At 42.4% G+C, this 24,094-nt stretch overlaps 2 protein-coding genes across 3 annotated transcripts in view; one reads left to right on the plus strand and one right to left on the minus strand.

Annotated features, from left to right (window-relative positions):
• LOC110483655 (thiamine transporter 2-like) overlaps positions 1–7,386 on the minus strand; it is a 16,905-nt gene extending 9,519 nt beyond the window's left edge. Inside the window, exons 1-5 of one of the 2 annotated variants that reach the window (XM_021553696.4) lie at positions 7,212–7,386; positions 4,872–5,037; positions 3,728–4,544; positions 2,076–2,268; positions 398–539 (exon numbers count right to left, since the gene is read on the minus strand). In XM_021553696.4, the coding sequence (XP_021409371.3) occupies positions 398–539; positions 2,076–2,268; positions 3,728–4,544; positions 4,872–5,021 (1,302 nt within the window). In that variant the 5' untranslated portion in view covers positions 5,022–5,037; positions 7,212–7,386. Of the gene's footprint in view, positions 1–397; positions 540–2,075; positions 2,269–3,727; positions 4,545–4,871; positions 5,217–7,211 lie in introns of those variants that run through there. The other variant, XM_077785645.2, reaches the window with a different exon arrangement.
• Positions 7,205–21,884, plus strand: CCL20 (C-C motif chemokine ligand 20). Its single transcript, XM_021553673.4, has 4 exons — positions 7,205–20,044; positions 20,265–20,379; positions 21,104–21,181; positions 21,351–21,884. The coding sequence occupies exons 1-4, from the start codon at positions 19,966–19,968 to the stop codon at positions 21,376–21,378; spliced, it is 300 nt and encodes a 99-aa protein (XP_021409348.1). The 5' UTR covers positions 7,205–19,965; the 3' UTR covers positions 21,379–21,884.
• Positions 21,885–24,094: the final 2,210 nt, after the last annotated feature.

Below are 24,094 nucleotides of genomic sequence, written 5' to 3' on the forward strand. Positions count from 1 at the left end.
GCTGGAAATCAAAGTTACTTGAGCTGAAATAAATCAAATAATCCAGACTGTGCCTCATAGTCCTGAACTCCCATTCTTCATCTGACAAAACCAGTCTGAGCTTTCAGGAAGAGAAAGGATGGTGTCCTATTAACTACTAAAACTGGTTGGATAGCAGGGCCTGGTTAGTTATGTTCTGGTGTATCTCCCTTTGAAAAGTAACAGACCAGCATCTGTAATCCTAAATGCATTAAAAGGCAAAAGGAAAGAATGACGACAAACAGTGATGAAGAATGACAAGGGAAAAACACGATTTCTGGATTTCTATAGAAGAAAGAGAATTAAGTTGTCCTTTGGCATAGGAATTTTGAAGATTATTTGGCTGAGCAGTAAACAGGTAGTAAGGTAACTCACTTACTTGAGTCACTATGTCCAGTCCCAGGCCTCTTGAATCTACCACAGCTATTGTGAGACTGGTCTGGATCAGCAGGGCAATGAAGTTGTTGAACCCAAACATCAGGGCATAGCGTTCCATGCTCAGATTGACAGCGATCTGGAACCTAAGGGGAAACTGGCACGTCAGTCACCTCCCACTGGGAAATCTATTGCTGTCTAGCAGTTGATGAAGAGATAATGATTCATGGAGATGGTGCATCAAGGACAGAGGAAATGGTGCTTCATTTGTTTGTTTGCTTCCTTGCTTTCTCAAAAAAAAAAAAAAAAAAAAAAAGTCTGGGGTACCATAGTGTATTTTAATGTTTTTTTTTTTTTAACTGCATGGGCTGCTTTTCTAGCCCCTGCTTTCAGCTGATCAGGTAGAATTTATGTTATCTATACCCTTCCACTTTGTTCCTTCTCTGCCTGCATAGACTGTGACAGACAGGCTGTGCAGAGGCCATGGCTAGAAGCTGACACTGGAAGCAGTTCTGCCCTGGCTGGGAGGTCACTCTGGGTATCTTCTAACCAAGCTTTCTGTGGTGATGAGTCACATTTTGCTTTGTGATTTGACAGTGGAGGTAGCATGCTGCTTATTTCTGTCAAGAGCCTGTAGATTTTTACTTTTATGACAATAATCAGAACATCTTTCTTTGCAACATATACCTGCAAAGTTTCTATACAAACAAAAGGGTGTTATTCCTTCAGGACTCATTTTCAATGACTTTAGCTTGGGAGATTTTTGCAAGATTTTACTTTGTTGGGTTTATTTTAGAATATATTTAAATAGTCCAGGTGTAATTAACTAAAATGTAATAACAGTCTACCAAAATGACGAATAAGAGCTCATATGCTTCTTTCAAGATAGGCATAATCTTGCCATGCATAATAATGTTAGCAATTTTTTAAAATTCTATCAGATTAATTTTGGTGTTTGACACAAAATGCATGCAGTATTTTTGCTAATGAAATAGTGTGGTATGTCTAAAGACATTCCAAACAAGAAAATGACTGGAGCAATAACATTTTATATTTAATACACAGGATAAAATATTTGTTGTTAATATTATTTATACATTTCTATTTCTGACAACAGAATAGCTTGGTCTCCTATGAGATCATATCTGAGTTTATATATCCTATGTTCCCTTTTATTCCTTCTTTACATCTTAATATCATTAATGATTATATCTATAAAATTATGTTGAGGAACACTTTATATTGAGTATTTTCCTGCATTCATGCAGTTCATGGCATGCTAAAAAATTTATCAGTAGGGGATCTAGGCATATGGTGATCCTAAAGGATGGCTGTCAAGGTATGCTTGTCCCTATTGTTCACTTTGCATCTTTTATACCAGGAAAGGAGGAAAATGGCTTCTACATTTTGCTGTTACCATTGCCTTTAGTAATAACATTACCTTGTGCCTTGTTTAATTTCTGCTTAGGTAAATGTTCTATGTCCTTTTGACAATTTTTCTTGCCTGGTTTTTTGGAAGAACGAAAACAGCATAAACAGACATTTTAGCGTTCTTGTCCTTACCTAAACAGTTATGTCTAGCATTAGGTCAGCTACCTCTGAGGAAAAGGATGCCCAAAGCAAACTCAAAGTAGGCTCAGTATTCTGTGCATGATGGCAGCATTGTGATATTTTGTACTTACGTTGCTATTGTCAGGAGGAGCATATAGCATGCCTTGAAAATGAGATATCCAGCATAACATGCCCAGATGCTGGTAGAGAAGTGCATGAGAAACAGACAACTGGCATCTATTGCAGAGAAGATCCCTAAAGCCAGTTCTCCAAAATAGTCCCAGTTAATCTTCACATACTGTACTAGGAAAGATGTTAGTGAGCCTAGAAAAAGAGAAAAAAAGACTTGTAAATATTGTATCTGTTCCACAGCTGTATGACCAAGTCTTGCCACACTCACATGCCAAAAGGCAATGCTGAATAATGAAGCAGAATAGTCTGAAGTTTGAAAGCATTTCTGATGCCTTCTGCAGCTGTGCAGATGACTGGTCATTTTAAGACAACTGCATATATAAATTTTCTGCCATTCTGCTCTTAGTGTTTTATTCCACTTCACAGGATAAACTGTAATGCAGAAGGATTTATTATTTAGGTGTCTGTACACAGCATGTATCTCTGGGGAGAGAATTAGGAACATGTTTTGGAGTCAAGAAGGAAATTCTTCCACCTTCTCCTAGCTAGGATAGTAAACGTTCAATTGAACAGTTTAGCTCTGTCCACCTCATAGAGGGGGTAAACTGTCAAAAAAGTGAGTTTTGAGGCATCAAGGAAGTATATCCATGGAACAAGAAAGGATAGGTTTGTTTTTTGTGGGCCTCCTAGAATATGCATCTGTTGCAAAGTTAAGCCACCTGACTGCCCTTCTTAGGGGTTCTAGACAATTTACAAACTTCTATACTTAGACACTGAGAAATAGGCAAGTCCACGAGAGAGAGAAATTCAGTAAGGAGTAGATACTACAGGAGGTCTTCAAGTTCATGATTTACGTGGTCTATTTAGTTGCCTGCTGCAAAAGTAGTCTCTGTTTCTCCTTAATGTCTGTAAAGGTGACCTGAATGACTAGGTGTGAGGCAGATGTGTTTCTTCTACCTGGTAAACCACACCCCCAGGTCTTGTGCAAGTTCTTTACAACGGCACAATGTGAGCCAAGGCAGGGTGGTATCCTCTGATGTTACCTTTTGATAACCTCACTTTGCTTGTGTGGTGCAAGCATCTGCTCCTGGTACAGAAGTGGAATGGTTCATAATAAGATTGTACAAATTCACAGAATCTTTTTTCCCTAAAAATCTGTATTTTCCAAGGACTAAAATTTTTCTTTTTGTCTCGTTGCACAAGGGTATTTCACTAGAAAAAGAATCTAAATGAGAGGATTAAGTTCTTTTTGTGTAAAATTTTTTATGAAAACTTCTCCCATCTGTGTAAGCTGATGGCATTGTTATGGAAACATGGAAATAATTGTTTTGTGGAAAAAAAAAACCTCCACCCAATAGCCTCATCCAAAGAAGTAGGGCTGCTTCTGAATGGATTTACCAGCTAGATGCAGTGTCTATGTGACTTGCACACTTTCTGTATACTGGTAAGTTATGGTTAATTGTTTGCTACTAAAGAAAAACCAAAATAGCTCACATTTGAGCTGTTGTACATCAAAGACCTAGGTCTGGAATGCACAGGGTGTGTGTGCACTGGCTCCCTGGAGCGCCTGCAATGGAATGGCACTTTGAAAGTTTACTACAGTGAAACTTCAGAGGAGCTCATTGTGATCAATATTTAAGCACTGACTTACTCAGAAAAGTTGCTATTGCTTCGACAGCTCCGTTGTACACGGCAGAGCTGTGCGAGGGGGCTCGGAAGTCCCACAGCACCTGCACATAATTCACCACCTGGTTAAAGCCAGCCGTGGCCAGAGCCCACCACAGGGACCAGTAGAGGAGCTTGCGGGAGCCGTAGCAATCCCTCAGGTCCCTGCCCAGCTGCAGCAGCACGCTGAGCACGCGCCTGTGGGGCCCGGCCCTGCCAGCCTGGGGCTGGGGGCTCGCGGCCCCGGCAGCAGCATCGGGGCTCCTTTCCTCTTGGCAGCTCCAGGGCCCGCGGGCAGCGCCCGCAGGCAGCCCTTTGCCAGGCCCTGGCAGAGGCTCAGGGGCATCTTTCTTGTGGAAGAACATGCTCCTCTGGGGCACGGGCAGGAAGAAGGCGCACAGGAATGCCAGGGACACGGAAGCCAAGGTAATGGCGTTGAGGTAGAAGTAGGAGACGTGTGCTAAGGACACCAGCAGCTGTCCCAGCACGGCGGCCACGGTGGCTGCCACCAGAGTGGCACTCCTGCAGTAGCTGGTGACCCTCTGGTAGTGTTGGGTGCTGACCACGCTGTAGATGTAGGCGTAATAGGCCACCTCGGTGGCTGTGACCATGCCATAGAAGAATTCCACCAGCTGCATGGCCAGCACGCCATGTGCAAAGAGCAGCAGGAGCCACGTGAGGATGAGGCTGATGCCCTGCAGGAGGAGGACGGGCTTGTAGCGCACATAGTCTGTGAGCAGGAACACTGGGAAAAGGAGAGCCAGGTAGGAGTATGTCCAAACTGGCAGAATCTGGTTGGTAACCTAGAACAGAAATGTCAGTGGTTTGGTTGTTGAGGAAAGAAAGCTCATGTATTTTAAATGGTGATGTAGAGGGAAGGTTTTTCACTCAAGGAATTCATGAAATATATAATCACATTGAATTAGCATGGGACTGTTGGGCAGGCAAATGGATCTTGGATCCATTAAATGGATCTTTTATTTATACAGTTTGCTGCAAATTGTAACCTGCCAGAGCCGATTACATTTGTGCTTTTTTTTCCTTTTAATTTTTAAAAAAACCTTTAAACCATGTTTTCCCTTTCTATTTTCACTTCTTCAATTAAAAGAAATCATAGAATAAAATCATACCTCATCTGTGGTCAGGTTTTTATCTGGTCCCATTAGGTATGGTGTTAGGAAAGGTTCTGATGGTTTCATCATGTAGAAGAATCCGTAGAGGCATAGAATCAAGGTGGGGAAAGTCCAGGTGTTGGTTCTCTCTTGCTTCCAGCAGCCCATGGCCTCTGCAGCAAAGCTGAGGATAAAGTTTGTTAGAATAATGATATTGCCCATGCAAGTGCAAAAAAATCTTGTAATTGATTTTTATTTTGTGGTTTCTAATGCCTAGGAGTGCTCTTTAGAGGTTGACAGTTCAAAATAAATTTTATTTATAATGTTAAAGTGAGCAGTTATTCCTCACATTTGTCTACTGCTCTCTTTGTAGAAAGTGCATAAAAAATGAGTTTGAAGATCCTTAACTGGGAGACAAACTACCCTGTCATTCCATCTGCACTGACCAATATAAACACAGGAAAAACCTTTCTAGATTGAAGTGCTGAAGACAGCTGAGCACTGAGATTTCCCTTGACACCATGACTGATCACAGCCAAGCACCTTGTTGAATGACGAAGATAACTCTGGAGCCTAGCAGATGGAGCTGCTAAGTAATTCAGAAATGATATCAAGCCAGACTCTCATCTGGGATTATCTGCATGAGAAGTCCATTTTGGATACAGACATCATATTTTCCATTTATAAAAGTGGTCACAGAAAGTTAACAGTTCATGCTAAAATGAAATGAAGCAGGTATTTTTGTTCTTGTCACTAGGTGAGGTGATGGAATAAATTAAAATTTTCAACTCTGCTGGACAGAGCCCAAAGAAAAGTCAAAATGGGTGTAATGGGGACAGGAAAAGGAAATAGACAGTAAGTTAATATCCATATTCATGTTAGTATAGGCAATGTCAAGAATCTTAAATGTGTGCAGTTTATGTTTTGGAGCCTTTTGGACTTTGCATATTAGCAGATGGGATTTCTATCACTCTGCTTTTGACTTTTATCTACTTTCCTCCTGAAAACTCTTTCTTTTTTTGGGCAAAAAATGAATCTTATAAAAATCTTTAAAATGAAGCAGTGTTTTTTCACAAACTTTTTGGTAAAAGCTGGAGAAGGTCTATTCAACCCAAAGCAGTCATGTCCTGATGAGTATATCACTCCAGGTTGGATGGGCCGAGGATCCTTTTTTATAGGATATGATATATATAATGCAGTAGGCATTACGCATATTTTCCAACTTCATGCTATGACAGCACATTTTACTGACAGCCTGACACACTAAGAAATAAGTGCAGATCCAGGGGCATTTGAATTACTTCCTTTGGTGTGAAAGAGCTGAAAGCATGGGCATTACAGGATTCCAGCAGAAAGGAACCCAGCTGTGTGTCAGCTCTGCAGTGTGAACCACTAGATGGCAAGGTGGCCCCAGCAAGGCAAAACGAGCTCGGGAGGACTGTGAGACACGGAGTTCTCCAGGAAGGAAGCGTTTCTGCCCCTCCTTCCTCCCAGCTGTTGGAACATCAGTCTGCTGCAAGCGTGGCTTTGGCAGGACCAGTCTGGGCCCAGGATGGTGCTCACTGAGTCACATCCCCTGGCTCTCCTCCCACGCGGTAATCATGAGAGCCAGGCAGCACCCCAGTGCCATGGGAATGCTTCCTGGGATTCTGAGAAAGGCATCGAGAGTGTGAGTCAGCACTGTTTAGGGTTTTGGGCTAGACCTGTACCTCTAACATGCACTTCTGCTCTTTGAGGTGCCAGTGTTAGGCTGGTAGGTAAAGTCAGGTGAGAATTTTCCCACTTGATATAAGGAGTTGTGCAGAAAAAGCCTGTCACTGCTGCTGAGCTGGGAAGGGCAGAGGCTCCCAGGGGCAGCCCACTCTGCCCTTGGGGAGTGGGAGATTGTGTCACTTCACCTGCCCTGGGGTTTTGTCACCTCACTTGCTCTGGGGTTTGTGTTCCACTCACACCCCAGCCCTTGGTGAAGCCCTCTCCAGCTGTGCAGCTGCTGTACAAGCCCTCCTTTCTGCTTTCATAACTACAAACTTCTGACAACCAGAGCTCTGCCTTGCAGCTTGAGGGGGAAGGATCCAATTTGTTCCTGGTTCAGGCATCCCATGTGGTCAATTTGTCTTTTATAAATCTAGGATTTTGTTCACTTTTGAAGATGTTTTAGGATGCCTTGGTGTTGTTCTACAACAAAACAATCTTCTGTTTCTTTTTTCCTTCAGCAATTTTTGGTGCCAGAGCTGTCTGCTCTTTTACACACAGCCTAACACAGCCCCCCAGCTCCCCATGGGATTGCTCTCTTCTTTCCTCCCACTTTTCCTTGTCATTCCAGGATTTCATATTTCTAAAGTTCATATATAATCATACCTTCTGTGCTGGAGCTCTTCCTTTCTTACTTCCAAGGGAAAAGCCTCCTTTTAGTATTCCCAGTCTCACTTCTAGTTGTCCTGTGTGTATTGCAGCTACTGGACTCTGTTTGGGTTTTTTCCTGTTCTTCTGGTATTACAGCTTGCTCTGACACCTCCTTTGGAAAGGCCTCCAGCTGGCTTTCTTTCAGCACCCTTAAAGGAACAGCCAGATAATCCTGGCCCGTCTCTGCCCAAGGCAGCAGTGAATCAAGACCCAAACTACAGTTTAGTGCCTGCCTGACACAAAATCAATAGAGGAAATTCTGTTCCCAGAGAATTTTGTGTCTATTTGACAGGATATGTGGCTTGGGAGCCATCTGTGCCTCAAACTGGGCTATATTAAAGAGAGAGCTGTACCTGTGCATGGGTAGTTACAGAGGTGAGGAGGAGCAAATACCACTGCTGTAAGATTGGAAGGTATCCACACCACTTAAATGATGTTTCAAACTATTCTGATAAATTTAAAAGGTAAAAAGTAAAACACCCTGCTCTGCATCCTCTTGACTTATTTGCTGGCAAATTTGTGAGATTTTTTGCTTTGACAAGTTCTTACAGTGCTGCTGAATATGGGGATAGCTGCCCTATAGCCAGCTTCAGAAGATTCAGTGGGACTCACAACAGCAGAGTATACTCTGTGAAATGTACAGATTTTCACAAAAAAAGTATTTATGCAAATTTAGATCCACTCCCACCCTGGTCCCACCACATGTTGGTCTGAGGGATGAGGGAATGAGGGATGTAATAATTATTCAGGAATATGACCAGTACAGTAGGAAAATGTACATATTTGTAACAGTGAATTATCCAAACAGAGGAAGGCAGCATATTGGTTCACACACAGTAAAATGGAACAGTAACTTTATGGACATGTACATGAATATGAAAAAGGTATGACGTTTCTTGCTGGGTCAGAGAAGTGTCTCAGGTCAGCCTCTTTTGCCTTCATTCTTGGCCAGATTTTGCAGCCTTTGCCTTCTACCCCTCAACAATCCAATATTACAGGGTTAGTGATGTTAGAGGGGCCATCCCTGCCTCTTGCCTTTATAACTTGTTTGTTGGCCTTTGTCCATGAAACCACCTCCTCCTGCTTGGGACAGTGCTGTGCACTCCTGGAGTCATAAAACCCCTTGAGCTGGGTGGGAGCCATAGGGATCATCATGTTCCTCTCTGCTCTTCACAGGACTGTCTCAAACGGAGCCATGTGACTCATGGTGCATCACCAGGCACTCCTCACATGCTGGCAGCATCTGTAATGTATGTGAAACTAATGCATGGAAGGAATGTAACAATTCCCTTGGGCTCTTTCCCAGCCATTAATCACTGCTGACACTGATCCTAGAGTTATCTTGGTTCTTCCTGTTCTATTGACCCTGTAGCTATAGGAGGTGACAGCCCCTCTGGGAGAACACTGACTATACATGCATTTGGTTTTATTCTTAGGAACTCTTGCTAAAATGCAGAGAACTCTTGAGGGAAACACTTTTACTTGGGGTTTGAATTGACTTATTGAAGAATCCAACTCAAATTTCTTGACATTGAGAAAAACTGCAAAATTCTGTTTTTCCTGTAATGCAATAATGAGAATGAATGATTTAAGTAACTTTCAGGCATTGATGTTTGGTTTCTCTGCTTTCAGATCCTCTTTTACCCATTATCTCTTCTTTCCCATAGTCTTCAACCCATCTTGTTTGTAGTTAAAATTTTTTGTTTTTTCACTGATTCACTTCTGAATGCCAAATGGAAGAAGACTGTAGAACTGTGATGAGCTTATACAAGTTTTTGGTCAACTTGAGCCCTCTGCCATAAGATGCCTGCAGCAGAGCTTAGCTGCTGGGTTTGAAAGGGACTATGCTCTTTTCACAAGGTGTAGTTAGATGCAGAAGTGTTGTTCTGCTTGGAGAGTGGGCTGGGTGATCTGCTAGCTGATATCCCACTTCTGTTCATTTGGGAAAGGGAAGATTCTGTTAGAGTGAAGGAAAGGTGAGTTTTATGGTAGTAGTGTATCCTGAAGAGATAATCTAATATAGTCTCTAATGAATCAAGGAGATAGGAAAATTCTGAGAGGGGAACAAGACTGAAAGAACAAGAATGAAAAAGAACTGAAAAAATAAACTGAAAGAAAGAAAAAGAACAAGACTGAAAACCTTTGTCATCTTGGTACTGTCTCCTGCCTCTGCCGCCCCTTGCACTCAATCCTGATATTATCTCTGGTGCTTCACAGGATGGCACCAAGGCTGAAAGGCTCATGTTGGTAGTGTGAGGTGTCTCTCTGTCTGGTTGGGCACTGACTGTCATCTCACAAATCATATCTGCTTCTTGACACCTGTCCAACTCAGACAAAGAGGCTTCTTCAAATCAAACTGATGGCTTATTCTATTTGAAGAGTGTGTAGTTTGTTCTTTAAAGGAAGTGATAGCTCAGAAAATTTTCTGTGGCTAATACTGAAGATTTTTCTCCATTCGTGGCCAAATACAGCCTATGCACAGAAAGGTTCCAATGGCAGTTATAAAGAATAAAATGTATTTTTGTTGGATTTCTCAGACCCAGAAGTATCCCCAAGAAAAGTTCACTTTCTGACTTATGGATCAGCTGATCTTTATCTTTTCTCATGTACTGCATGCTCACTTTGGGAATGAGCTGCTCTCCGCAGCCTGGCCCTGAATCCCACAGTGTGTGGGTGAGTGTTTCCATTACTTTCTTCTGAATCTTGCCCCGGGTTCCTAATGTGGCAAGACATTCACATCCTGGGCTTAGGTGCTTTTCATCTGAGACACAAAAATGAATATGCAAAGTTTAGTTCGGGATATTTAGATAGAAGGTACTAGGGGCATTCCTGCAAAGGGTAGGTTAGGAAATGCATTCAACCAAAATAACGTCTCAGGTACTTGGATTAAATGTACATTTACAGCTGCTTCCTTACTAAAAAAGTAATGCTGTAAGGCTATTTTTCACTATGCTGTACCTTACCTAAGGATAATGCCTACTCTTTTTATCAATCACTCTTCTTAACTCTTGTCACTGGAGCGCCCACTGCCACTGGCACCATGCAGGGAAGTGGCTGCTGGTAGCAATTCAGGATCTGGAACAAACAGCTGTGCCATTAATCATCACTCTGAGACATTTTGAGGGGGTTTAATTCTTTTTTCTTACAGGCAGCATTTTTTTATTGGCACACTTGGGCATGAACAAGATGTGGACCTCTTGTCATAATGTGCTACTAACATGGTATGGAGCACACAGAAGTCCTGTGATGAGTTTATAAAGACTGGGTGAACCTACTTTGGCCATGCTTTATGTCCCTTTTGTAAACAATGAAGTCTGAGCAAGTGCTAATTTGAAGGGCTTTACCCTCTTAATCTCTTATTGGCCAGGGAAAGTTACATTGCATTACCTTTCTGCAATATATGTCACTGGCTGGTTTGTCTCCTTTTGGTTACAGGTTAGTTGCTGAATTCATTGTAGGTGAAAGATCACTGATGTAATTGTGAGAGGGTGGGTAGGGAGCATCCAATTACAGTGTGTGTCCCTTTGAAAGCATTGCCAAGGCTTTACAGGCATCCTTATTTGCATGACAGTGACCTGCATTGCAGGTCTCTGATTTGCTCTGTGCCTCTTGCAAAAATCTCTCAGACACCTTGGGAGGTTTCCAAATAAAAGTGTTGCCCACTCTCTGAGAACTGGATTTGGTTGCCTGAGGACTGGGTTGGTTGAATAAACTTTTACTTTCTCACTTTTTCTGGCACAAAGCACACTCTGCTCTCCCAGCTGAGGGGTGCAAAGAAGTGAGGTGCTGGAAGGTGGAGGAAACCTTCCTGTTGCATTCAATGACAGCAGAACAGAAAGGCCTACAGAACAGATTAAACCTGAAGTAGATCCTTTAGTTTTCCTTTTATTTTTTTTCCAGATCATCAGTGGAAGACAGGAACTACTCCCTTGTCAGTGAAATTCTCTGAGGATTTTCCTTTCTAATAAAATATTATGAGGTCACTGTTGTAGGTTTGCAGTTGACTTTTGTGCAAGTGCTGAGTGTACTGGGCTCTGGTGTCCCTCTGTCCCCTACACTGTCTGTCAGCTCTTCTAATGGCATAGAAGCCATCAGTATTTAAAGGAAGAACAGCAGCTTTTTGTTGTTTCTCAATGAAGTGGGGAAAGATTATTCTGGTGAGAAAAAAGTGACACATGGTAACAAAAAATGAGCAAAAGCGCATTTTAGAAGATGAGGAAGGATATGAAAGATTCTATTAAGCTTCACCTTTAGAATTTCTAACTACAGCTAGATATAGATGTATGTAGGATGCTTATCCCAGCACCACAAAAACCTCCCCTATCTCCAGGTTTGTTACTTGATGATTTGGCCTGATGACTTTAACATCTTATATGTAGTTTTTGTAACAATGCCATGTAATACCTGTGCTTTAGTCTTTCTTGGATTGCATACTTTTAAAATCTCCAGTTAATTAACAAGAGGGGAGTGATATATACGTCAAAGCAATCTCATTTGAAATGGTTAATACTTGCAGTGATTAATGCTCACTCACTGTGGCTTGCCAAAGAAAAATGAGAGGAAAAACCGGAAGGGATTTGGAAGGCACTTTCTATGTTGAAAGAGCACTTTCCAGGGCGTGTTCCCCTGTACACGTATCCCACAGACCTCCCACTAGTGGCAGATATTGTCCTGTTGTCACAGATGGACATCTCACTTCAGAGATGCAAATTTACGTTTGCACAACCTGTGTGTATGTAGGAAGTTTCAGCTCAGCACATTCTCTCTACATTTTTTATCCTCAAGGTGCATGTCATTACAGACACCGTGGGAGACTTTGTATCATTGCAACAGCTCAAGCAGTAAAGTCCTGCTGGAAGAGCATTTGTCACATTTTCACAAGTGGTCATAACAATCTGGCTGCTTCATTTAATGCTAAACCTCTAATGACAACTGTAACAGACTTAAAATAAGTCTGTTAATGCTGCTACTGTTTGTTTAAATGTAAGAATACTTCCACTTAAAATGTCCTGAGTTCTTCTAATACCTTGATTTCTTGCCAGCCCCAAAGAGTTTTGATGGTAGAGTTATTAAAGTCTTTAGGGGTTTTGTTTTTGCTTGTTGTTTGGTTTTTTTTTTTTTTCATCAGCAGTGTGTTAGGTTTTATCCCTTTCATGAAGAATATTTTTTTAATGTGGTCCAAGTTTTTCTCCATGTGCTTTCACCTTCCTGTGAGTTCTTTCAAAGGCAAAGCATTTATAGTGTGTGTTGTACCCTGGAGCTCTGGCCCTGGTTCCCATATGCCTCGATGGCCTAGGCTGGGTATAAAGACAACTAGAAAAAGGACCAGTCTTTGATCTGAGGAAGGCTGAACATACTTGAGGAGATGTTCTTGTAAAACACAGGTCACTTTGGAATTACAGATTTCTGTCAAGTCCACATTGCTTGACTTAAAACATCTGTTCTTGCTTAAAACAGTTCTTCTGTCTCTGGTTCTTGCCTTGTTTACAGGAGCCCCTGATGGCTGTGAGCAGGCTTGAGGGGTTGGACACAGCACCCTCCTCAAAGCCCTAGCCAGGAGCCCAACCAACAGGACACTTTTGGGGCTGGCTGGAGTTGTGTGGACTAGCAATAGGCAAGAAAGACTCTGAAAATGGGGACAAGCAAGAGAATGCTTGAAGCAGCCAAGGGAACCCTGCAGCAAGAGAGGAAAAATTACCCTGGCAGATGGCTTCCTTCACAGGAGCTAGGGCAAGGCTGCGCTTTCTAAGGCCTCCAAATGCCCCTGCAGAAATCAAGGGGTGCTAACCAAGGTCAGCAAAGGGGTATAGGAGGGGAAGAAAGTCAGTGATCTCAGTTGTGTTATGCAAAAGAACCTGTAAGAGTCAGCATGGAAGGGATGTGGTGGTGTGGTTTCCTTGGGAAAAGAGCAGGCCTCTTGGAAAGAGGAAAGTCCAGGGCTGTTGTGATTTTAAGCTCTCAGGGAAGTCCCTATAATGCAACCACGTAGTGCTGGAAAGCTGCAGTGATTGCAGCACTTGCCTGTGTCCACAGCTGCTCTGCCAGGTTTTGTGACACAGCCACTCCACAGCCTTGGCTAACAGCTCTTTAAAGAATCTCGGTTGGTTTTTGTTTGGCAATCCCAAATAAGCAGGTATGGCTGGGTATTTTTAAGCTGGGCTGCCAGTAATACATGACAAACTGGCTCTGTCAACAATGTACTAAGTAGTCCAAGTAATCACATATTCCATATGTCAACTGTGACAGTAAAACCTTCACGAGTTCTCTTGGTCAACTTAAAACTTTACCACTTCATGTTATTTAGTTATTTTTTCTCTTTTCTTTGTAAGGTTTGGATTATTTGTCTTAGGTCTTTTGGAGGAAGCAAACAGAACACAAAGAAAGCAGCTTCCCATTTTCTTAATAGTTCTCTTCTAATTTTATACAAAATCATGTTTCAATTTAATTAATTAACAGTTTCAGCCAACCTAAAACTGCATTTTAATGAAAATTTTAAGTCATAGATTTTTTTTTCTCCTTCTATTCTTATATTTTACTTTCAACATTCAGAAAATGTCATATATTTCTCTTTCATAATTGCCAAGGCATAGTATCTTTTCCTCCTCTTTCTGAATTAAACATTTTTGAAGTGCAAGCCTCATTTTATTAGTATTGGAAGGCATTTTCATGTTCAGGCTGTAGATTTTGGCTCTAGCAATTTTCCTTTCCCAAATCTTCTCTGGGATCTATGCATCTTGGGGAAATTCTCAGCCAAACTGAAGTAGTGAAGCACTGATTTGTGTAGAAGTGGTGAGGGTCAGGCTCAGCGTGGCTGTATGACCACTCTTGTGCTGAAAAGTTGCTGATAGCTTTTTTTGGTGAAGATTTTGGGATGTTAAACACATCTGTGTCTAAGGTGTGTAGTATCCTTGCATTACATTAATTTAGTTACATTACTTAATTAATTATGTTGCTACTTTTTGTAATCAGGTTTCTTTTTGTCTCCAAATGACACTTGGTGGTCTCAGTCTCTTGCAGGAGATAGTGTAAAATCCTTTCAAGTGATTCCTTCCTTTCTTCCCACCTTTGTAGAAGTTATTCAGAAAATCCACACTTCTGGACTACTTTAAGGATCAGAAACATATTAGTCAAAATGTTTCTGCTGTTGTGTTTACTATGCCAAAAGGTATAAAATAAAAAATAAAATAAAATAAAAACAAATTTAAACTGGAAAAGAACTAGGGCTGTAACAAAGGAAATATAATGTAACTTAGAGCCCAGCTTGGCAGACAGGTTTTAATTGTTTTTAAGGTCTCCTCTTTTGACTGGTGTGTTAACCCTGGCTGGATGCCACGTGCCCACCAAAGCTGCTCTATCATTCCACTCCTCAGCTGGACAGAGGAGAGGTTAATAAGGAAAGGCTCAGAGACCAAAACAAGGACATGGAGAGATTAATCACCAATTGCCAGCACAGGCAAAACAGATTCAGCTTGAGGAAATTCATTAAATTTTTTAGCAATCAAATCAAGGTAGGATCATGACAGGTAAGATCAAATCTTAAAACATCTTCCCTCCACACCTCCCTTCTTCCTGGGCTTAACTTTACTCCTGATTTTCTGTACCTCCTTCCCCCAGCAGTTCAGGTGTATGAAAATGGAGGTTTTGGTCACTTCATCACATGTAACCTCTACTGCCCCCACACTATCTCCCTCCTCTCCCTGGGCTCCTCTCTCCATGGGGCCACACGTCCTACCAGGATCCTGCTGCAGTGTGGGTTTCCCAAGGGGTCACAGCCTCCCTTGGGCATCCAGCTGCTCTGACGTGGGGTCCTCCGGGGCTGCAGGTGGATCTCTGCTCCTGCATGGGCAGTGCCTCACCACAGCCTGCACTCTGGGCTTCAGGGGAACCTCTGCCCTGGCACCTGGAGCAGGTCCTGCCCCTCTTTCTGCACTGAACTTGGGGTCTGCAGAGTGCTTTCATGTATCCATCCTCCACATACTCATTCTTCTCTCTGGCTGCAGTTGCACAGGGCTTTTTCCCCCTTCCTAAATACATTATCCCAGAGATGATACCACTGTCAGTGATGAGCTCAGCCTTGTCCACTGAGTCCTTCCTTGGAGCTAGCTGGCATTGCCTCTGCCAGACATGGGAGAAGATTCTAGAAGAGCATCCACTACCAGTACCTACCCAAAACCCTGCCACACAAATCCAGTGAAGACTTTTTTTCATTCTCCTTTCCAGTTATAGGCTTTGCCATCATGTTTGAGAGGTCCATTTCTGTGAAAGGGTGGTTGGCTACCCCAAGGGACTGTAGACAGAGTAGAACTAACTTTGCAGAGAGAAATCTGCCCTCAGAACACTAGATATTTAGCTTCTGTATGTACGTAGCAGGAAGCAATCAGCGGTGCTGGGATGCTGCCAGGATGTTCATGGCAGGTTCACCAGGTCTCCTCATAACCTGCACTTTCGATAGATGGAAAGTTAATTTCTGCCAACAGGCATATATCTTGTCCATAATTGCATCAAAGCAATGCCATTCAATTATTTCTAGAACTGTCATGTATGAATTGCAACCTATAATTAGTGAAAATTGGCTTCTTCCTCAGATAACAACTTTTGTCAATCATGCAAGTATTGAATTGCCTGAAATCACTGGGTTGCATCACAGCCTCTAAAGCTCCAGAGATATTGAGCAAGTTACCTCTGGAACTTTTCTGCTTGGTACTTACGCATGTACTCATCAGAGATTATGCAATGATTAAATCCCCATATTTGGCCATGTTCCTTCCGGCTACTGCCTTCTCATGCACTTTGCTTTATCAAAGGAGTCTGAAAATCTCTGGAAATTACAGGAGGGAATTTCCCCCATCTGGTTCTGTGTTTCCTGGATGATCAGCAGTATTGCTGTAAGGTTTTATTTACATCAATTCAGAAAAGGTACTAATAAGCAATAAAACATCTCTTTGTGAGGATGAAAAACATGGAAACTGTTGTTAACTGCTAGTTGATTAACAACTCTCAGTATGTTTCTCATCTTATTGTAGGACACAGGTAAAGATACTGACAGTGTCTGACATTCAAGTTCTTTATTTTAGTCTTTCATCTTTAATGTTAGACCTAAGTCCATAAAGTGACAATAATCAAATGGTTAATGATTATAAAATTCCTTTTCTGTCTTTCTCTTCAAAAGTCCATAAAGTATTTTAACCCTTGCATGGAAACCAGGTAGACTGCTCCTGTGCTTTTCTGTGATGGGGAGAATGATATGGTAAGCCCATCCCCTCCCCCCCAAAATTTTTTGCCCTGTATGGAGGTGTTTATCAAGGATGAACTATTAAGTCCTCTTCAGCATTTCAGACTTTCAGCAGGTATTTCTGTGAGTAAAAGTCCTTTGGGATATAAGAGAGAAAGCATATTATCAGGATGTAGCAGTTTGGTGACCAGAGAAAGTTGCCTCTGGCTGTAGCTTTGCAGATAGTGTCTGAGCGCAGTTTGACTCCCCAGTTCTCCTCTTTAACATCCCCAAGCTGCTCAGAATTGTCAGTTCCTCAGTGTTACTTGGGAAAAGGCTCAGTTTTTCCTAATGCATTTCTTCCACAGGTCTGACTGGATGGCTCTGCAGCACTGGCACCTAGGCTGTCTTTGCTGTTATACACACAGGAGGGTTTGAGCCTGTTTTCTCTGGCCCCTGGAACAACAGGAGAGGAAGCTTAGGAGAGGATGAATGCTTTGTCAGTCTGTGTTTTGCTGTTCTGCCTTACTGTGACTGCAGGTGTTGTGAGGGGATCTGAGGAAGGACAACAGGAGCGAGGGAAGCTGAGAAGCTTGCAGCGAAGTCAAGTCAAAAAGACAAGTCAGGAAAATAAAATAAGAAACAAACAGCTAAATGTGAAAAACCCAGAAAAAAATAATGTAGGGTTGATTGTGGCTTGGGAAGGAACCCAAGTTTAAGATCATGTTCAGGGAAGGGCCATGCTTAGGTTTGAGTATTTACAAGGGTGTTCAAACTAGGCTTTCCCATCCTGGGTGACCTGTCCCAGTGCCTCACCCCCTTGCTATGGAAAGGTTGCTTCCCTATGTCCAGTGGGAATTTCCCTTTTCACAGCTCGTGGCTGATACCTCTCATGCTAGGTCTATACCCTCTGAGGAGACCCTGGACACAGCCCTCCCCACATGGGCCCCAGGGCAGGGAAATTATGGCCTCCCTTGACCTGGCAGCCCCCTTTGAACTGTTAAGACACTAAACATGTTTATATGGCACCTGCAGCCGACCAGGGATGGGTTTGGAGGTGCCATTGGCCACCCTAGGGCCTGGCAGCCTCATCTCTTGGCTGTGTGGCAGTCCCTGGCCAGCCTACATGGCCCCACTTGGTCACACATGTGCCAAAGGGAACCAGACTGAAAGTTTGGTTGGGTCAGGGTGGACAACAGTCACTGGCCCCTCATTCCCAGGGAATAATGAAAAACACTTCTCAGGAACATATAAGCACCTCCTTGTTTTTTTATATTTTTTTGCCTTCTGTTTGCATTAGGGATATGTGAAGGTAAAGACTGGTAAGATACAGTTATGTGTCATATCACAGCCAGCAGAGCTTTCTTCAGCTCTTTGCATTAAACCTTTTTGGATTGTTTTAACTACTTTGTGCAAATAAACTGAAGGTACTTTGTATACACCAAGTACAAGCAAAATGACAGTGCTCCTGAAGTTGGGGCCCTCCTTGTGGCTGCTGTTCTAAATCTAAATGTTAACCTAATTTCCTAAATCAAAGAAAAAATGAGCTAAAAGGAACACCATGAGCACAAGTCCAGCTGTGACAAGGCACATCACCAGCTGTGGTCAGTTGTGGGAACCACTGGTGTGATGGAAACTGCCTGAGGGCAGGACTACAGGGTGAGCACTGCCTGAGTAGTGTCATCACCCTGGTATCCAAACTGCTGGGGCTTAGGTAGAAGTGTCAAAGCTCAGATGAGAAAATTCTGTCCAGGAAGCACTCAGTGGAGAAGAAATAGAGCTGTAGAGTCACAAAGAAGACATGAGATGCAAGGCCACCTCCATCTGGATAACAGCATATCCTGGGAAATGGCATACGAAATGCCAAAGCTGGGTATAGCTGTAATAGACTTGGGATCCATGAAATCTGTTGTAAAAGAAAAAATTACCATTCTAGTCAGTGAGTTTGAGGCAGTGCCTAATGCCAACAAATAGTCTTTAAAGCAGTGCAGAGATAGCTGCATACTGAGAGCATTGATCTTTTTGTACTTTTGTGGCATTTCACTATGATCCATAAAACAGTTACAAAAAGCAGCATTCATTAGGGCATGGGCTCTTTGTTGCCTCATCCCCATCCTTTGGCCAGTTGCTGTGGCTCTGCAGAGAAGCATGTCCAGTATATGTAATGCCATGCACACTGCAAGGTTGCTCATGTATACTTCAGCCATATGAAATTCCTTCAATTCTCACTATTACATAGAGAAATTAATTTCTCTGAATAACAGTCTGTTCTAGAGTTCAAGCTGTTTCTGTTTCTACAAATCTCCCTTTGAGAGTGGTACTGGCACTCTGAATGATGGAAAGCATGTAATTTTGCACTGCCTATGACTGTCCATGAGCTCTACCTTAAGAGAAGCCACTTAAATCTCAGGTTACTCTACAAGCACCTGGAGCTGGCAGCAGCTCCTGTGAGCACTGGCTGGTCAGGACATGGCCTGCAGCCATCACAGTAGTTTCACACAGATCCCTAAACAGCATGGGAAAGTTCCATCCTTGAGTGGCAGCTCAATCAATGTAATTGGAGTGGTGTCAGAACCTCTCCCTGGTGGTTTCTCTAGACAGTGCAAGGCAATTTTAAGATTTTGTGTATTTTTGTTGAATGGTTCAGGAGTCACAATACTCTGATACAGTTTGGGAATGCAAAAACTACAGCTATTGTTTATGAAGTGCATTAATGCATTATAGAAGGTACAGATTTTGAGAATATAGGCCCCATTTCAAGTTTCTTTTAAGCTCACTCTGTTGCAGATGAAATAGTTCAGACATGTAACAAACTGGCAGGAAGTCATGGCAGGAATATATGGTTAAGGAAATTAAATAAACCCATTTCCATGAATACTCAATGTTGCTCATGAGTCCTTGCCAATACTACAGTCCAGAGCTCAGAAAGTAGTAATCTGGAAACTCCACTGTGTTGGCCAATCAGGAAATATTAATGTACTACTTCGGTGTTGGTGCAGCTTGTGACCCAGCTCCTGTGGGTTTGCCACACTGAAATGAATCTGCTCCCACTCCCTCTGCTCCCAGGCTGGGTTTATTAAACTAGAGCAGAGAAGACACACGGTTTCTGTAGATAACATTTAAAGTTACCTAGATTTGACTTTCCACATTACACAACCCACACTCCTACCCCTGAAACGACACAGGCTGCACCCACAGAACCATTCATTACCATATAGACTTTTATTTCCTTTTCTTTTGGAAGGAACCTTTTAAGCAACTTAAAAAAGAATTACAATATTCCCCAGCACACTTATCTCCATTTGTACCCGGAAGGAGTGCAGGGGCCAAATTGGGCACGATGAAATTCGCTGTGGGGAACTCCGCTGATGACAGTGGAACCCGCCCGTGGGTGAATTCCCGAGGCTCCTGCCACGCTTTATAAGCAGGTGCAGGTGTGGCAGGGCTGGCAGGAGCAGCAGGCAGGCACTCGCTGGAGCAGCTGTGTGTGCAGAGGGAATGAGTGGCTGCAGCAAGAGCATGGTCCTGCTTTCCCTGCTGGGGCTCCTGGCGCTGCTCCTGTGGGGCACCTCGGAAGGTGAGTGACCTCGGGCGTGCTGCCCGGGCAGGGCTCCTGGCGCTGCTCGCAGCAGGGTGAGGCTGAGCTGGAAGGGAATGCCTCCAGCAAAATGTGCTGTCTCCTGCCTCATCCCCCTCGTCTGTCATGAGGGAGCTGGATGGCTGGGGTAGAACAGTGAGTGCCCTGGACAGGATGGCCAAATGGGGTTTATTTATTTTGTTGCTGTCCTTCGCTCCAGCACATAGCAACCAGGACTGCTGCCTGTCCTACACCAAAGCGCGGCTGCCGCGGAAGGCTCTGAAGGGTTACACTGAGCAGCTCCCCAGTGAGGTCTGCGACATCCCTGCCATCATGTAAGTTACTTTTCTGAATCTCTGCTCTTTTTTCTGACGTGTATTAACCTTGGGATGTCTGTTTTGGTTAAACCAAGGATTTGAATGCTATCAGAATGATTTTCCCTGCCTTTTCTAAAAGTTAAATTGACTGAATAAATTGTATATCACACATGTAAAAAAACCACACAACCTCTAGTTGACAAAGACTGCTAACCCAAGGGACAGTCATACAATACAAATAATAAATCTGACTCTTTAGCAATCAGCTGTGCAAACAAAGACAGGTTTTGTCTCCAGCTAAGGGCCACTCTGGCCAACACGGAGTGCTCCCTTGCCAAAACCTGTGAACAGACACATAAGTGACAAGACTTGTCTAATTCACAGGGATCGGATGTTTTTCTTACAGGGTTTTGGCCTAGATGCTGATCTGTCACCTTAGCATGACAACAGCTATTCTCCTTAACTTTACAACTTGTTTCTGGCATCCAGCAAGGGTCTTTGCCTAAACAGATCAAATAAACTGAAAAAACATTTTATGGTGCAAAAAATGATCCCTGAGACTGAAGTAGCTATTACATTTAACTTCCTTTTTCTTCATATGATATTGGAGGGATTTGGATCATTCCATGTCTAACAGGTGTTTAGAAAAGCTGTTTCTATTGGTCATTATATAGAGCAAATGTACTCCAACAGCAGTTATTGGCAGGGATTTCTGATTTCTTTATCATTATTTCTTTTCTAGCTTCCACACTGCCAGTGGGCGGAATGCCTGTGTAAATCCTAATGAAAGCTGGGTGAAGAAACATCTCCTTTTCCTTAGGTAGGAATCCCTCTCTTTCCATCTCCTGTCAGACTTAGCTACTCCTTTCTTGAGTCTTCTCAGAGTCAGTCATGTCACCTGTCCTTTCTTCCACCTGAGCTATTCTCTCAGGGAAGAAGAGAAAACTGCAATTGAGGTCATTATTTATGTTCTCCCTTCCTTTTAACAGCCAGAAGCTCAGGAAGATGTCAGTCTGATGCAGTTTCCAGCAAGGAGTTAAACTCAAACATGGCTGAAGAAGCACTGGGTTGAGGCTCCTGGCTGAGATGGTTTGAACACTGCTGTGTGTTCACTCACCTCCAACTCTGGCTTCTTCGGAACTGATGAACTTCTTGAGTTGATTCATATTGCATCACTGTTTTGCTTGAGTTAAGCATGTTGTTAAAATTTCTATTTTTACTAATATGTGTATGTTACTGCTAGGACATGAGTGCTGTTTAGTAAGGTCTACCTTGAACTGTTGTACAGAGTGTGAATTTTATTAAGTTTATTGTATATTGTTTTTATTTTCTTCAGCATATGTAAAGCAGGTTATTTATTCTGTTTATTTTGTTATTGTCTTGTGCCAAAATGTTTCCTTTAAGCTGTAGTTAGCATTATAATACCTCTTGAAGTATTATTAAATTAACTATTGTTAAACAAAGTCTGTTTGTAGAAAAAAAATGGTAACTGGAGATTTAAAAAAATTAAATGTTAAAATCAATACTCTCTATGATATGTTTATTTCTTTTTAATTGAAAACATGACTTGCCCTTGAAATTAATTCCTTTGTTAAGAGCCTCCAGCTGAAACAATTGCACAGGTGTGTTGACACCTGTTACAGCCACTTTCCACCTTACTCACTTTGCTTGCCCTAGGGGTAGCTATGACCTCCATAGGATGCAATTCCTTCCTTGCCTCCAGCCAGCTGCCATATATCAAGTTTTGTTTACCATGAAGACATAGTTTCATCTTAATCAGATTTGAGATAACTCCTTTTGCCAGTTTCTCTATTTAATCAGTAGGGGCCTTACACATTGTTACTGGGCAAGCTTCTAGCTTAGCCACTGAGGAGGGTTCATTGTTGTAACACAGTCTGCTCTCAACCTAAAGGGCTTTCTCTAGAGGAGAAACTTGCAGTGCTTTCCTCTGCTTTCTGTGTCTGCCTATGGTATCCTATGGCTTCCAGCATAATGAGGTTTTCATGATGCAGGAGCTCTTGATGGAGGTCAGGGATGCCTGATAGAATAATGAGACCTCAAGGAAGAGATAGGTGCAGGTGGGCAGGGGAGGACTGCTCAGCTTTTTACCCTCTATTACATGGCCCATGTGGACTCCAGGGATGTGACCATGTAGGGTGTGCAAGTGATGTCCTCCCACTTTCAGCACCGGAGTCTTATGGATAAATTTACATATTGCCTTTTAGTACCTTTTAGTCATAGAAATACAAGCACCAATTTAAATTTAATTTTTAAACTTAAATGCAAAGTATTTTGGGTGCCCTTGAGAGAGGAGATGAGGGATACTGGGTTTTTAAAATGGTGTTCATTGAGTGTAAGGCTGTTATTTTCTGGTTTCAACGCCTGCTAGAACTTAAAAAATCTGCTTGTGGCTCTACAAATCTGGGACTTGTCAGGTCCCTGTGGGTGAAGCTCTCAAGGGGCAAAGTACCTAAAGGAGCAATATTAATTAGCTTTAATTTCCTTCAGGTGGATTCCTGATATTGAGAACATAAGGTATTCCCCAGTATTATCCAGTTTGTTCCTTGGGCATTCCCCTAACTTCTGGGCAGAAGCATGGAGCTCTGTCTCATACCTGCTAGTACTGGTATGAGCTGTTTGGGCTCAGAGAGTTCATAGGCTAAATCAGGTACCAAAAAGTGGTACAGACATGATGAATGGGTTTGTGTTAAAAGCTGGAAGGTGAGGTTCCCTAAGCCCACCCTGGGAACAGGTGTTAGGAACCAGAGCTGTAAAGAACTTGGTGCAGAAAAGCCTGGAGTCCATGGGTTGAATTTAAAGCAGGGGAGCAAAATAAGGAAGTGGAGACCAGTGTGTGGAATTCTGTGGGTGGCTCTTTATTCCCAGTTCAGGCCTCTTTAAAGTTTTGTGTTGCTCTGTAACTCATGCTTCCTCTGCTCCTCCATGGTACCACTGCTACAAAACCCCACGTGCTCCATCCACAGAGCTATGACTTGAGGGATTTATTTTTAGTTCCTCTTATTCTGGGTGAATTTTTTTTTATAACCAATCTCTTTGGAAGAGGAAAGATATTGAAAAGCTTGGTTTCCATGCTCAGTGTCAGAAATTGCTAAGGTTGTTATGTTACCGGTAGAAAAGTCTGTGTAGAAGCAGCATGCCCCTCCATGCCTTCCTGAGGATACAAACAGGTATTATAACTGAGTGCTGGGACTCCAAAATTATTAGATCAGAGGAACATTTTTGTATATAACCTTGAGTGGTCAGTTAGAAGTTATGATAGCTCTGTAAATCCTGACCCTTTCTAGGAAAACCTGAATCCTGATTACTTTGGTGGGACTGTTCTGCATGTGAGCAGGTGAGTTTCTGTCTCCTGTCTATCTTTGCCTCCAGCTCCTAATTCAGCCTGTGCAATTTTGTTGAATAATTTGAGATTCAGAATTAAATAATAGTAATTTGGAGACTTTTTCTCTTCCATTTAAATAGTATTTAAAACCCCAAAATTTTTGCAAAATGCTTTTTAATATAGTTTGGATATTTGGCAAGTGGATGTGAAAGCTTTCCCTTCAAACACTGAGCGCTTTATACTTCAGTTTCAAACTCTGTATTGAAACCTGTCCTCAGTGATTTTTGTGCTAGCTGCAGTATTGCTATTGAATCCTATTTGTGTCTATTCTTTCTGTGTGTGTTTTTTTTTATTTAATGATTTTTTTCTTCTTTTTAAAAGTTTTTTTTT

Source organism: Lonchura striata, chromosome 9, assembly GCF_050655825.1.
Source record: "Lonchura striata isolate lonStrDom1 chromosome 9, ASM5065582v1, whole genome shotgun sequence".
NCBI lineage: Eukaryota > Metazoa > Chordata > Aves > Passeriformes > Estrildidae > Lonchura > Lonchura striata.